The sequence below is a fragment of the Dipodomys merriami genome, unplaced genomic scaffold (genome assembly GCF_024711535.1).
Source record: "Dipodomys merriami isolate MVZ:Mamm:240054 unplaced genomic scaffold, mDipMer1.0.p SCAF_55, whole genome shotgun sequence".
Lineage (NCBI taxonomy): Eukaryota > Metazoa > Chordata > Mammalia > Rodentia > Heteromyidae > Dipodomys > Dipodomys merriami.
Window position 1 is genome coordinate 2,181,692 of NW_027206124.1, and position 15,093 is coordinate 2,196,784.

The following is a 15,093-nucleotide window of genomic DNA, read 5'->3' on the forward strand; positions in this document are numbered from 1 at the left end:
CCAGAGGAGTCTCTTCTCCCCTGTGGGAAATGCCAGCAGCAGACCCCATGTGCACACCAGCTCCTGGCCAGTCTAATGGGGACCTGGAATGGGAGTCTGGTCCAAAGCAATGTGAACATCTCTCATTGGCTCCACATCATCTATAGGGAGAGGATGGAGACCCCTGCCCAGTACCACCACACACCCTCCCGGTCTTCAATATGAAGGAACAGAAAGGCAGGAAAAGAACCTCACCGGCAGGCAGAAGAAATTTCAATAAATCTATATTATCTTATAGATATACATCTTCCTCACTTCATGTGTTCAATTGTCACGCATCCAAAATGTCACAGAGACCAAAATAGAGTGCTTTCTGATGGAACTCATGGCAGTCATACGACGAGATACAAAACTAGGGACTCTGTCTTCTCATACATCATACGGTTAATTTTTCAAGTATTTTTTATGTACAAAGAGCTACTCTATCTGGAAAAAAAAAAAAAGAGAGAGAAGGTAGGTTATGCATCCTAGGAAGGGGGAGGACAGGGGTGTCTGGCACAGGTTACCATCCAGCCCCAACATCCCCAGAGACTACTGATTCACTGCCACGGGGCTCCCTCCAGTCTGTCCACACATGCGGGCAAGAGCCAGGGTGGGAGAAGACCGAGGGGGGCAGAAATCAGCAACACACTTTGGCCTGGAAGAAGAAAGGAAAACCCATCAGAGAAACAGACTTGAGAAAGCAAACGTGGGAGGAAGCTGGGGCTGCTCCCGGAACAGCCTGCATCTGCCAGTGCCTTCCTGGTAGCTTGGGACCAGCTGGCCAGCACCCGCCCCCCCCCACCTCCATGGGGCCTGGAGCTGGCCTCTGGGCTACAAGGAGGGCAGGAGGATGAGAAGGCTTCTGAGGTGCCACTGCCCCCACAGGCCCTCCTCACAGATCCCAGGAGCCTGGTCATTCCAGGAGGGACCAAAAGCAGGTTTCTAGTGAAGGCCACAAGCAGGGAGCAGCCTCCTCTCTACTCCATCCACTTCTCCAGGCTACTGCAGCCCAAATGCAGGACTCTGCCTGCAGAACAGGGGCCTTGGGGGCTCTTTCTGGGACAGTGGCTGGCATAAGCTCTGTCTGCCTGGGGACTCCGGCCTTCAAGGAGGCGCCAGGTATATGGGGTGGAAGGGACAACGGGAGGGAACAGGAGAACCCAGCCACTCCTGAGGCCTGTCAAGGGCACCTGGCCCAGTGCTGCAGGATCCTGAGTGCCAGCAACTACAAGACACCCAAAGGGCATGTCTGGGGCAGACTGGGAGCTAGGAAGGGAGCTTTCATGTGTGACTAAGGCACAGAAGAGACGGGCTAGGGGCCAGACAAGGCAGAACACCAGGCCCTGTGTGGACAGGGGACCTGGAAGGCGTCTGGGACCGCCCTTCCCACCTCTGGCCCCCTGCAGCATGGCCATCCCTCCTGGCCTCCCTGGGGGCTGATGTGAAATGTGGAAATTTAAACCTTCCCCGTGCAAACAGGAAGGGGCAGCCCCAGGGAGGGGCTAGGACCTCTCTAACCAGGAAGGGGGAGGGGAGGTCGGCATCCCCTGAGTGAGGAGCAGCCAGGAAGCCAGGGCTCTGCCCCAGACTCCATCAAGAGCAGAACCCATGATAGGGCAGTGCAGGCTGCTGACCGTTCTTGCCAGGCCAGGAGTTGGGCAGAGTGGCCACAGTGAGGACAGCCAGGAGCCCAGTGCCTCCTGCTTCACCAAGCATAGGGCCTGGAGGATGAGACCTATCTAGTGGGACCCCAGGGCCTGGCTGTGATCCTTGCAGCATGCCAGGCATTCCCAGATTAGGAGGAGGGGTCCAGAGTGTCCACACCCCCTCCTCCTGCCTGGAGAGGCAAATCTAGCATTGGACAACGGTGGGTAAGGGAGGGGAGCAGGTAGGGAAGAGCCCAGTTGGGGTATTGCACGGTATGGGGGGCTGGGCCGGGCCCTAGGGCCTCAGCTCTCCTGGGGAGTGGCTTAGAAGACTGAGGCCACTGGTCCACACACAGACATTTGGATGTGAGCATGGCTGGTCCCCGCATGCCTTAGCCCATGACAGGCTGCAGGTGAGTGGCATCGAGACCAGTGTCTTCTGCCCTTGGCCCTGTCTGTGTACATACTCCTGAAGGCCAGGAGAGCCAGGCTGTCCCACAGGCAGGCAGCATCATCCGCCTGCTCTTCTGGAAGTGATATGTGAGGGTTTCTGGTCCAATAAATAAAGGGCAATGGCAAAGCCGCACCAGTTGCCTCCTGGTCTGTGAGGCCAGGGGAGGGCACAGCTGCCCCTGGCACAGCGCCAGTCCTTCCCCACCTGTGCCCTGCCTAGAACTCATCGTCAGAGCTGAGCAGGAGAGTCTTCTCATTGTCTCGGGCACCGCTGAGGCTGTGGGAACGCGAGAGGCCGTGGGCACCACCCCGCCAGGTGGGCCCAGGCTCTAGTGTGGACTGCTGTGTGTACTGCTGGTATGCGGGGGAGAAGTTGTGGATGGCGTCCTGCACGATGTCGTGCGGGTTCATGGTCTCCTTGAGGCTGCTGGAGATGCTCTTCATTGGGGCGCATCGGCCTGTAGAGAGGAGGCAGGGGTGGGGTGAATGTCAAGAGAGCAGGAAGGCTGCTCATCCCTTGCCCCTCACTCGGGGACAAACCCTTACACCAAGGCTGTCATTCAGCCGTACCCTTCTGGGACAGAGATCAGATCCGGGACATGGAAAGGGGCAGGACAGAACTGTCTCCCTGGAGAACAGCCAGGGAGCCTGGGGTGCTATGGGGGAGAGGCTGCATGTGAGGAAGCAGAGATCAATGACCACTAGGAGCTGGGGTGGGAAGTACAGATGGGAAGGGAGCTGGGTGGTGACTAACAAGCTACAGACAATGTACCTGGAATGTCTCCCCACAGCTCCTACCACCTAAAGAGTACCCCCCGCTGTGGGGGGCATGGCCCCTCAGGATTGAGCCAGCCCACAGGCTTTCCCTCCGAGAGGGTGAGTGCTCCCTGTCCCACTGGGCCTCCTCCCAATTCCCTCCATCCACTCATTGCACAAGCTCAGAAAGGCAAATGGCCACTAAGCCACGCTGGAAGAGATCAGCTCAACTCTGGACCAGGACATCTGACTCAGACCTGAGTCTCTGTCCTCTGTGTTCCCTGCTATGGAAGCATTGAAATACCTCCTACTATCCCTTTAAGGGGCACTGTGCCCAAGAACAGAGCAGGGAAGGTTCCAGAATGAGAGACCAGGCAAAGCAGGCAAGCTCTGTAAAGTGCTCTGGGCAAGCAGGTGCTCTGGGCTCTCCCACCCCAGGATGCCTGTGGGGAGACAGGGACACAGGGATACACCAAGGCATGCTAGTGAGTGACCAGAATGACGTGCAGGATAATGTACAGACAGACAAGAGAGCAGGACCTACCGTAAGGGCCGTATGTTGGCACTGCCCTCGGCCAAACCCAGGGCATATGTGGGGCAAAGGGGTGAGGAAAGAAGCCAGAGAGATAGAGAAGATAAGAGACAACTGAGTGAACCTCAGGCGCCCTCCCCCAGGTTAAGATGACACCACATACCCTTCCAGCCCCCTCCCCTTCCCCACCCGGCTCTGGCTGCCTCAAGGCCTGTGGGACATCTGTGTGGGGATGACTCCTCTCCCAGTGCTCAGGCTAACAGTCTTCCTGTCAGGGTGGGAGTTCCACTTCTACATCTAAGCCAGACCCCCACCCTGACTGCAGCTGCCCAGACCTCACTACACCTGCAGTCAAGGAAACAGGCTGGGGGAGGAGGGTGGGATCAGCAGAGTTAGCTTTGCCTAATTTGAGGCTGGGAGGAGAGGGCACCGCTGTGGAAGGGTGGGTCACACCCTCGAGCAGCAGGAAGGCAGGGGTAGGCCAGCAGCAGCTTGCCCTGCTAGGCCACGCTGTTTCTTCCTTGGCAGCTATATCTGGAGGAGTGTGTGGAAAGATGGCCTAGAATGGCAGCAGTGAGCCTCCACCAAGCCTCTAAGGTATGGAAATGGTTTTATGCCACAGCCTGGCCTGCTCCTTGGGATAGCCTGGCTCCAGGCCAAGGGTGATGTTCCCACGGGCACAGGCTCTGTCAGACAGACCAAGTCCAGTGGGCATGGACTCCATACTGGGCAAGTGTTGGTCAGATCCTTCTCCTTAGGAGCCTAGCAGACCAGCTGGAGCCTCTGCTGGCATAGGGTGGAGCATGGAGCAGGTGTGAGATCTAAGTAGTGACTGGAAGTCAAGTCACTGCAGGTGTGAAGGCCTCTCCCCCTCTCTCTTTCCCTCCCTCCTTCCCTACTCTTTCTATCCACCCTCCTCTCCCTCCCCTCCTTTTCTCTCTAACTCCTCCCGGCTCCCCCCTCAGTTCAGTATATCTATCTCTGGCCGCTCACTAGGCCTGGCCTGGGAAAGGGAGTTCTGACCTCCAGCCACTCAGGACAGGAAGCTCAGACAGGGGGTGAATGACTGACAGGAGGCTCCCACTCCCTAGCCCTTTCTGCAGCAAACTGTAAAGGCCAGTCTGGATCCATCTCAGCCTCCCCTTCTTCCTATGGAAGAGGCCCTCCACCCTCCCCAGTCACCTAATCACCGGGGAGCTCCTAAACTCACAGTATCTCCCAGAATGGGGACATGGGGACAGATGGACAGGGACACGGACAGACACACAGACACAGACACCCACACACAGGGACACACACACAGGGACACACACACACACGGACACACACACACGGACACACACACACGGACACACACACACGGACACACACACACACACACACACACACACACACACACACACACACACACACACACACACACACACACACACACACACACACACACACACACACACACACACACACACACACACGAGCACACGAGTTGATGCTCTCCAGAGCATCGTCGTGCACAATGTGGGGCTGCTAACCACAGTTCTAACCACTGGTGTAACGAGAAAGCTGTTAAAATCTATTACCATCTGACTGTGCTTCCAACAAGTAAGTAGAGTTGGTGGTTGTTCTAAAGAACTTCAGAGCTGAACTCAGCGCTAGGCCCTGAATTCAAATGATAGTACCAACAAAAGAACCTTATAAGCCTTCAAGCCTGTAATCCCCCACACCTGAGGCCCACGCAGGACTGCGAGCTCCAGGGGTGGAGCTTTAGAGAAGAAAGAATTATAGGACAAGACAGACCCCATACATAATGCTGCATTTGACTGTTCATTAGTCATGATTCTAAAAAAAAAAAAAAATTAAACTTTTTTTTTTTGGTCAGTGGTGGGGGGCTTGAACTCTGGGCATGGGTGCTGTACCTGAGCATTTCTGTTCTAAGTGTGAGCTCTACTACTTAAGTCACAGCACCACTTCAGGTTTTCTGGTGGTTAATTGGAGTAAGTCTCATGGACTTTCTTGCCCAGGATAGCTTTGAACCATGATCCTCAGATCTCAGTCTCCTGAGTAGCTTGGAATACAGGCGTGAGCCACTGGTGTCCAGCTTTCTTTCTTTTTTCTTTCCTAGTCCTGGAGCTTGAACTCAGGGCCTGGGTACTGCTCGAGCTTGTTTTTCTCAAGGCTAGCACTCTACCACTTGAGCCACAGTGCCACTTTCAGCTTTTTCTGTGTATGTGGTATTGAGGAATTGAACCCAGGGCTTCATGCATGCTAGGCAAGCACTCTACCACTGAGCCACATTCCCACCCACCTCTCCCCCCCACTTTTTTTGAGATTGTCTAAATGTAGCCCAGGCTGGACTCAAACATGACATGCTGTCTCAGCAGGATTACAGGTGTGCACTATATGCCTAACACTTCAGTTGGGACTTTGTATAACTTTTCTGGGTCTCTACACTGGGACTTGATGCAAGACAGGTTCCAAGACTGGATCAATAGTGTTAGCCCTGCCACCCCTCTCTGCCCTCATCTCTGTAGTCCCTCTTCCTATGGCTAGAGCTAGAGCAGGATCAACCCCTGCAGGATGCTGGAGGTGCTCTGGAGCTCCCTCTGCTGGGGTGGGGCCCAGGAGTCTGGTTCCTACCTTGTGCATCCAGCCTCTTGTCAGCGTAGACCTTGTAGGTGAAGGCATGCCGCAGGGCCAGGGCAGCAAAGAACATCTCCACACAGATGATGAAGTCCTGGTAGCCGGCTGCCACAGTGCCCTCACCCACCGACACGCGGGCTGAGTGGATCTTGGGGATGGCCCCACATTTTTCCAAAATAGCCAGCAGCATGCCTGGACAGGGAGGCACTGTCAGGCCCCAGACTGACCCTTCCCAGGCCTTCTCCATGAAGCCCCACCCAGGATGCTTGCACACCTCAATGAGGTCAAGAAAGGGCAGGAATGTTGTCACAAAGCCGAGAGCTTTGGAAAACCCCACTCTCCCAGCCTCTTGCCAGCCACACAACTGAGACATTCCCAATTAGGCAGCGTCGCCACCCATAAGGTGACACCAATATGTCCCTGAAACCTAACCCCTCACAAGGGCCCAATGGCTAGAGTTCCTGTGAACTAGGCTGGGGTCCTTCAGGACACTGGTGGCTTAGGGCCCCCAGCCCCAGATCCGTGATCAGGAGGCAGGGAATAGAGCTTGCAGGGGCCTCAGGAGGCTATGAAGCAGCTAACCTTGCCAGAAGGAGAGAAAGATGACAGACTTGACCATGAAGAACTTGAGGACAGGACTGTAGGGGCTGAGCAGCTCTCGCGTGGCGAAGTAGAAGAGGAAGAGGGCGTAAAGGGCCAGGCTGACGGAGATGTTGTAGATGATGGTCACATAGAGGTAGCCGCTGGTGACACTGTGGAAGCAGACACTTTGCCTGGGACCCATCCTACTGTGGGAGGACGCTCCCACCTCCTCCCTGCTCACGTGGCTCATCGCCATGCTGCTCAGCAGGGCACAATGAGCCATTGGAGGGGGGGACAAGGCTGTCAGGGGCACACGTAGAGTGGGTTCGGGACTGTGTGCCTGCATACAAAACTGCTCTCTGCCCGTTGCCCTCACGTCTCCTGGTGGAGGATGCTGGCAGGAAAGCCAGGGCCGTGCAAAGGGCCTGCCCTCCCTCAGAGGGGCACAGGCAGTGCTCACAAGCAGGGGCCAGCCTGGGGCCACTTTTGCTAACCCCCAAATGCAGTATGTACAGACAACTTACATAGGAGGACTTTACATCTTGGGGTTCTTTCCCTCACTGCCTTGGGAGGGGTCAGTGGCTCTGAGTGGTTTACCAGTGGGCAGCAACAAGAGCTCGTTCCTGGGCTGGCACTTGGACCAAGGACAAGGACAGTGCTGCAGGGGTGAGGTGTGAGCTCTGTGAAGCTTGGGAAGGTCACAGCTCTCCTGGATGTCTGCCCCCAGCCCCCCAGCACCATCCCCTACCAATGCCCCAAGGAGAATCCCCAGCTTACTCAAAGTCCCCATCCCGGTACTTGCCAAAGGCCTGGAGGACCACAGTACTGACGGCCATGAGTGGCTTCACCACACAGAACTGCAAGGTGGCCTATTTGAGGAGAGCAAGGAGAAGGATGAGAACACGTGAGAAGCACCTGGTCTGCGCCTTTGGCTGGACACCAGGGACAGAAGAGGAGGCCTCATGGCTGTTCCCAGGGGACTGCTGTCTACAGGGGAAGGTGGAGCATGTGGTCGAGACTATGCAGCACTGCCACGTGAGGAGACAGAATGGGAAGTAAGAACTCCTCAGCAGTGGGCCTGTCAGGAACGTGCTGAGAGAGAGGCCAGGCTCCCAATGCAGGCAGAAGGAACAGCAACTACACAGGCCCAGAGGCAGAGTGTAGCCAAGTGCAGGGCTTGAGCACTGAGGGGGGCTGCAGCAGCCAGTTGGGGCTGGGAGACTGGCACAGCTAGGGCCTGGAGGCCTTGGTGCTGAGAACCAACTCCATAGGGAACAGGTAGGCAACGACCTCCCTCCTTCTCATCCACCCTGCCTGTTTCCTCACCTGGGCTCAGTCCTGGGGACAGGGTTTCTGCTGGTGGCTGAGGCAGCCTGCAGAAGCAGCAAGCTAAGGAGAGGGACAGCCCAAAGACACGGGTATAGAGGTTCAAAGGCTGAGTTTGAGGTGGGCCTGGCTGACCACTCGATGCAATGGCATGGGCAGTCTCCTGGCCTCTGAGTGGCAGCACCTTGGTAAAGTGGTCACCTGCCCTCCACACAGTACAAGGTTGCCGTGGCAGGTTGTAGGAGGGCCAGAGCAGGGTCTTCCTGGAGGCCTCCTACTCCAGGCACTCAGAACCAGCTTCTGCAAGCTCACTTAGCCTCCAGAGTACACCCTCAGAGAGGCTCCACCATTCCTGGAAGCTCACGGGGAGTCCATGCACCCACAGAGCCTCTGGGTTCATGAGCCTCCAGAAACCATACAATCCTAGCCATAGGCTCCTCATGAGAAGAGTTGGGGGAAGCCAGGCTAAGCCAGTGTGGCTCGGAATGGCACAAGGAGTACAGCAGAAGAGGGCAACCCAGGGAACGTGTTTCTGGCCAGTTCCTGGCAAGGCCAGTGGAGGAGCCCAGGTGGCTGTGCTATGTGGCTGCTGCAGGTGAGGCACACTCCACTGAACTCCCTTGGCCCTCAAACCTGTACCCTTTGGGAAAGAACAGAGGTTCTCACCAGAGGCACGTGGGGGCAGGCTTAGTGGTATATGTGGGGGTGGGCTTAGTGGTATTTCCTGAGAGGTGAGCACTGTCATCATTCCCAGTTACAGACAGAACCGAGGCACAGATAAGCTAACTAACAGATGTGGCACTACAACCTAAACCAGCAGCCACACCCTAGACCAGCCCACAGGTCCCAGGCATACTGGACACTGAAGTGAATCACACATCAGAAATGAGGTGGTGATGGGGGGGGGGCACTCCAGACCTCAACTGGACTGGGCTGGGGTCACTCTACTTTTAGCAAGCACTCCATTTGACTCAGACTCTGGGCTCTGGCCTGGAGAATGTCCAGTGGCTCTGAGATGAGCTGTGGGCATGTCTACCAAGGGAAAGTATAAAAACTCTCATTTGTTCCCAGTCCTCTCACTTCCTCTTCCCTGCCATATCTGAGTTCAACAGCAGAGCATCAGAGCCCACAGGGCTGGGGAATAATTTATAACACAGTGACGCCAGTTCTCGATCATGAGATCAAAACTTTGTGGACAATATAATCATCAAACAAGGCTGTGAGTCACAGCCCGGTCTGGAACTGGCAGCTGAACCACAGTAAACAATGGCTCTTCATGCCCCACCCTGGCTGTGACAGCTTTAACTCCTTCTCTGCAGTTCCATGGCAGATTCTGAAACAGCCCAAGGGGGAAGATGTGGAAGCAGAGCTAAAGCCCTGGTCCGTCCTGGGAGAGGCTTTGTGACCTAGCTACACTGCTGGCCCTGGTCCCAGTTCCAGCTCTCTGGCCACAATGGCTCACTTTGTGGGCTTTGTTTCCCTTCTCATTTTTTGGCCATCCTGGAAGGGTGGACAGAGGCCCTGTGGAGGCCAATGGCAGGTCAGGAAGACTAGGTGTGTCACTCTCAGACACTACCTCCCAGAAGCAGCCAGTGCTGGGTTAAATAATTACAGCCATGACCATATCTGTTCTTTACAATCACCCCCAGAGATTTTAAAAAAAAAAACAACAACCGTAACACCCATTTGTTAGGAGAGCAAACTAAAGCTCAGAGAGGTTAAGTCCATTATATCTGAGGTCATGCAGTCAGGAAAAGTTGGAAGTCAGACCCACATGGCCAGGCGCCTGTACCCAGACATCAATGCTCCTGCCTCTAGCTAGACACTGGCAGCTAAGAAAATGAGAAGTTCCCTACCACCAACTGGGAACGCAGGAGGAGGGCAGACAGGCTTCCCAGGCCCATCCATCAAGTGTTTTTAATGCTGAAACCATCCTGCCCCCAGCCACAGCTGATGAGTTTTCAAACTGAGACTCTAGAATCCCCACACAATTCTCTGATCCTCATAGACTCAGGCCAAACAGTACAGCCCAGAGCTGTACAAGACACCAGGACATTTCTGCTGCCTGTCTAAGCACATACTGCTGATACCATGTCTCCCTAACAGCTTGGGAGTGGCTGCTGAGGGCCTGGGGACTCCTACAGGTGGGAACAGAACAGCCTGCAGCAGGGTCCTCTAGCCTCCCAGACTGCTCCTTCTGACTCAGCAATGGTGGGCACACACCTGTTTGCAGAAGCGCAGGAATCCAATAGAGTAGGTCTTGCCCCAGAGGCAGCAGGTGCCGTACATACAGCTGGACCTGGGAAAAGCACAGGAGATGGACTGGTGAGCTGGGAAAGGCCACTCTCCCTCACAACAGAGAAGCTAGGGCCCTGAGCTGGGTGGCCTCTGAGCCTGAAGCCAAGGCCAGGGAGAGGCAGAGCACAGAATCTATGTGAGCAACAGGCCATGAGGGAAGCAGGACCACCCTGGCCCTGGGGTTGTAAAGCAACTCAGGGGGAAAAGGGCTGAATGTAAAACCACAGGAGGGAAAAAAATAACAAACAGTAAGGTCAAGAGTAACAGGAAAAGAGAGGAAGAGAATTAGCCAGAGCAACCCTGCCAACAGTCTTTCCCACAGGAGCTGTGGGAAAAGCACAGCAGGTCAGGGTCGACCCAGGTGTGGGGCTCAGGGAGACTTCATATACTCACTCAATGGCTTTCCCTCTGATCTCTGACATGATGGAGCTCTCTCCCCCGAGGTACTCATAGCACAGGCTCAGGAAGTTATAGATGACCAAGGCTGTAAAAGGGTCCAGAGAAACCATTCAGCCCAGCACAGTGGACACACAACTGGGGGGATTCAAACTATGGAAAGTGGAAAAGTCACAGCCGCACACAGCACCAGAGAGGATCCTCGGGACATGAGTTTCACCATGCACTTAACAACCATTTGCAAGTTGTAAATCAGCACAGAACAATCGTACTGTACAGGTGAGTGGCCTTCTATGATGGTAATGCCCCCAAAGAAGGGCATAGGAGTGAGACCCACACATTCAGGATCACACAGAGGCTGAGAGTTGTGAGCACCTAGGGGCTTGGGAAGGCTGGCAGTGTGTTCATTAGAGGTCATGATCTTAACTAAGACTATGTGCTGGGGTCTTATGAGAAGCTGTGAGCAAAAACAAAAGCTGCATCCATCCCGTAAGCTGCACTGACATGTGCTAGCCCAGCACTGTGTAAGCTACAAGGGAACAGGAGAGACATAAAGAAGCAGTAGGAATGTCTGGCAAGCTCAGCCGGCCTGCTGTGAAGCAGGATGCAGTGAGCCGGGCGTGGAGAAGTATGCTGTGGATGTCCATAAAGAAAAATGAAACTGCCAGACACTGCTGGCTCACTCCTATAATCCTACCTACTCAGGATGCTGAGATCTGAGGACTGTGGTTCAAAGCCAGCCCAGTCAGAAAAATCCATGAAACTCTTATCTCCAATAACCAGCAAAAAGCCAGAAGTGGAGTTGTGGCTCAAGTGGTAGAACTCCAGTCTTAAGCAAAAAAAAAAAACACCAAAAACCTTAGAGACAGCACCCAGGCCCTGAGATCAAGCCCTAATACCTAAAGGGAAAAAAATAAAAAGGAGAAAAATGAAATTATGTCACCTGCAGGAAAATAAATAGAATTGAAGGACATCATATTGAGATAACCCATGACTAAAAACGCCAAATACTGAATGTTTTCACTCATATATGGAAGCTAGATCTAAAAGATACACATATTCACAAACGTGATATTTATATATATACCTATATATACAAACAAATAAACATACGTGGGTACTTGCAGGAGGGGTTGGGCTTAGGGGGTGAAAGGGGATGAAAATGGTTGAGGTAGACTGTTCACATCTAGAACAGAACAATGAATACTGTTGAAATTGTTTTGAGAAGGGGGAAGGGAGACTGAGAAGGGATAGCGGGATATATTGTGTCTATGTGTGAAATGTAACAAATGAAAAGTGGGCTATAAAGGCTGGTGCACAATGCAGCAGCAGGTTGGGCTGAGTCTTCCTGCCAGGTAGCTCCACCCAGGCCTGCAGGGTACCAGCATTGGGGAGGAAGAGCATGAGGGAAGTAAGAGGGTGCCTCAGAAGGCCATGAAGGCAGGAGCGCAGAGGCAGAGCAGAGCCAAGGCTATGGAAACAAGGAGAGTATTCAGCAAGGACAAGAGTCTGGGGGGACAAGGAAGCCACTGAAGCCCCACAGCCACCCACGTTTACCTGCCTTGACAGGGCCCATAAAACACTGGCAGAAGCTGGGCGTGACAACTGGACTTTATTTGGGATGCTTTATGCTACTCTCAGTGCACTATCCACAAAGAGCTCCCAAGCTCCCACTGTCTGCATCCATGGCTCAGAGCACGCCTGGCTATGGCAGAGCAGATGGCTTGTGACATGGCTCTGTGCCCAGCTGTGAATGGGCCTCGGGGCCTCAGTAATGGGGTAAGTAGAGCCCCTCCTTCTGGCTGTGAGGGTTAAGCCAGCACGCTGACCGCTCAGGCCTCAGTGGCTCCCAGTGTTGGCTTCTTAGCCACCACTATTAATCTGCCTGCCTTCTTCACACCAATGCCCTTGACAGTGCTGAGGCCCTGCGTCCTGCCTACCTGGATGGGAGTCGGCTCAGGACATCTGGTGACAGTGAAACTCTCCACTGATCTCTAGTCACTCTTCACCGGTAAGAACTGGAGGGAGGGGGGGGGGGTTGACCAAACCCATACCCGCCTGCTGATAACCTTTGTCCACAGCCGCTCAAGGCCAACTGGGCACAGCAATGTGACAGATGGGACATTTTCCAAAGATGGCCACATCTGTGATGATGCTCCTCTACAGGAGACGAGGGCTCATTCCCTCCCTCTGTATCTGAGTGGACCTGGGTGACTGGAAGTTCCTGATGCTGGGCTTAGATCAGGTGACTGATCTTGAGACGCTTGCCCTGGGGCCCACCCTCATGCCGTGAGGAGGGGGCTCTGGCGGACAACTGCAGCAGAGCCAAACACTGTGTGAGCAAGCCTTCCCCTGTGTCTACAAGTGCTGGGGCCAGACACTTGTGAGCAGAGACAAGCTGCCCTTCCAGTCTTGTCCAATTCCTGACCCACAGTGTCTACAGACAAAACTAATGGCTGTTTTAGAGCTAGGGTGCATTGGTGCTAACTTCACTCAGCCATGCTAAGTGGAATGGTAACATCTACCACCCACATTTCCATGACCCCCTCCCCCAGACTGCTCATGCCTGTGCACTGGCACGTTCTAGCTTCTCTGTTAACCCCCAGGGCCAGCACCTCAGAGATGTCACCTCTGCTGTCACCATGCTCACTTCTCACACCACTGCTGACCTGTCAGATCCTTCCTGGACATAAGGCTGCAGAGAGGAGTGACAAAGATCCCCAGGCTCTCAGGCCTCACTGCCTGGCTGTGGACCACTATTACATCACTTATGAGATGAGTGACTTCAAAATCTCCGTATCTGTTTCCTCATCTGTATCCAGCTGGGACTAACTCCTATAGGCAGGGCTGCTATAAGAGGAGCACACGTGTGGGACCCTGGCTGAGGCTCACTGGGGCCGTCCAGAGTACTTTGTCCAGACTGTGAACCTTGCAACTAGGACCTGAGTCCCATCCCCAGTGATAAGGGCTTGCACTTACTCAACCCACAATGAGTCTAGCTGCTGGAGAGGCTGCTGTGAGGGAGACTTGGGAGGGCTGGGCCAAGTGGTCTACTCTTTCTTTCCCATGCAGGAAAGGAGTCTCAGCCTGCACCTGAGTTCCATGGTTCTGCCAGCTTTCCACATCCAGCTACACATTAAATTTCATCTGCCTCTCAAGCTTCTTGATCTTTTTAAGACTCTGGGGCCAATCAGCCTGTAAATACCAATTTGCTGACACTTCCCTTTACAGAATCATTAAGTGAGTCAATAATGGGACTCACTGACTCAGAAAAGGGAGATAGGAATCTCGGATGTGACTCAAACGCCCAAACCAGGGCCCACTGACCATCCAGACAAATCTACCCCCATCCCAGGAAATGACAGAGCCTCACAGAACACCACCCCAATTTCTAGCAACAGTGCTTAAATTTGGAACCTGTACATACAAGCCAGAAACAACAGGAGATTCAGTAGCCTGCTTTAGGAAAAGCAGAGAAGCTGAGCAGCAACCCAGACCAAGAAGCTCAGGCAGCAGGCTTGTCATTCACGACCCTTTGGACCAAGGCTCTAGTTCTGGTCCCTGGGGAGGCCCCAGAGACACAAAATGACCCTGGTCCTCCCTGAATATCCATTGCAGCCGGTGTGACGGTCTCTATGCGAGCACTTAGGGACCAAGGAGGCGGCAGAAGAGGGCGCCATCAGCAACAACAGTATAAAGGGGTCCCTTCCAGCCCTGACAGGCTTTCTTTGCTCAGCTGCAGCTTCTAAGCCTACAGTTGTCTGAACAGAGTTGCAGCCCAAGACACTGCTGTCCACCCAGCCTCTCAGCTGGAGACCCAACAACCCAATGACAATACAGCCCAAGCCCCAGGGTATCAGAGAAGATCCACTATAAAAGGCTCTCCAGCAACAGCATGGTCAGATAACATGGTAAGCTCACTCAATAAGCACTCACCAGGCATCTACTGTGCCCTTCACTATGGGCAGGACCATAGCCCTCGGTGCACTGGGCCACTCTCCCCTCCCCACCTACCCACCCCCCTGCTCTCCTTCAGCACCTACAGCTGGTCTCATGGCCCAGCCTTCTCTGCTATACCAACACACTCCAGGGATCTGGAAAGACTGCAGCATTCCACATCCTAAAAACCTAACCTGGAGAACTGAAATTTGTCCAGAAGACTTCTCTGGCCAGAAATCTTTTCTCTGGTTCACAGAGGCCTCAGAACACCCTCTTGCCCCTTCTCTGTAGCAGGTGATCATGGTGGGGAACAACAGCACAGTGCCCCTGGCCCCTTTTCCTCAGAGGATCCTGTTTTTAGTTCTTGACACCCCAGATGCTCTCTCCCTTCCATTGGCTTTTTACTCAGATCCACCAAACTCTTGTACTTCCTGGCTCTGTCAGAGCTGTAGCCAGCTGTGCCACAACCAGGGGCAAGGCATCCTTCTAACAGCAACCTGGCCG

The 15,093-nt window shown here is 54.1% G+C and overlaps 1 protein-coding gene across 3 annotated transcripts in view; it reads right to left on the minus strand.

The window, feature by feature from the left end:
• Window positions 1-246: 246 nt before the first annotated feature.
• The window catches only part of Tmem184b (transmembrane protein 184B), a 59,120-nt gene continuing 44,273 nt past the window's right edge, over window positions 247-15,093 (minus strand). For 2 of the 3 annotated variants that reach the window (XM_069999522.1, XM_069999523.1), the window contains 6 exons: window positions 10,648-10,738; window positions 10,180-10,255; window positions 7,408-7,499; window positions 6,631-6,800; window positions 6,046-6,240; window positions 247-2,578 (listed from right to left, as the gene is read on the minus strand). In XM_069999522.1, coding sequence (XP_069855623.1) covers window positions 2,337-2,578; window positions 6,046-6,240; window positions 6,631-6,800; window positions 7,408-7,499; window positions 10,180-10,255; window positions 10,648-10,738 — 866 coding nt within the window. In that variant the 3' untranslated portion in view covers window positions 247-2,336. Of the gene's footprint in view, window positions 2,579-3,420; window positions 3,442-6,045; window positions 6,241-6,630; window positions 6,801-7,407; window positions 7,500-10,179; window positions 10,256-10,647; window positions 10,739-15,093 lie in introns of all 3 variants that reach the window. The other variant, XM_069999521.1, reaches the window with a different exon arrangement.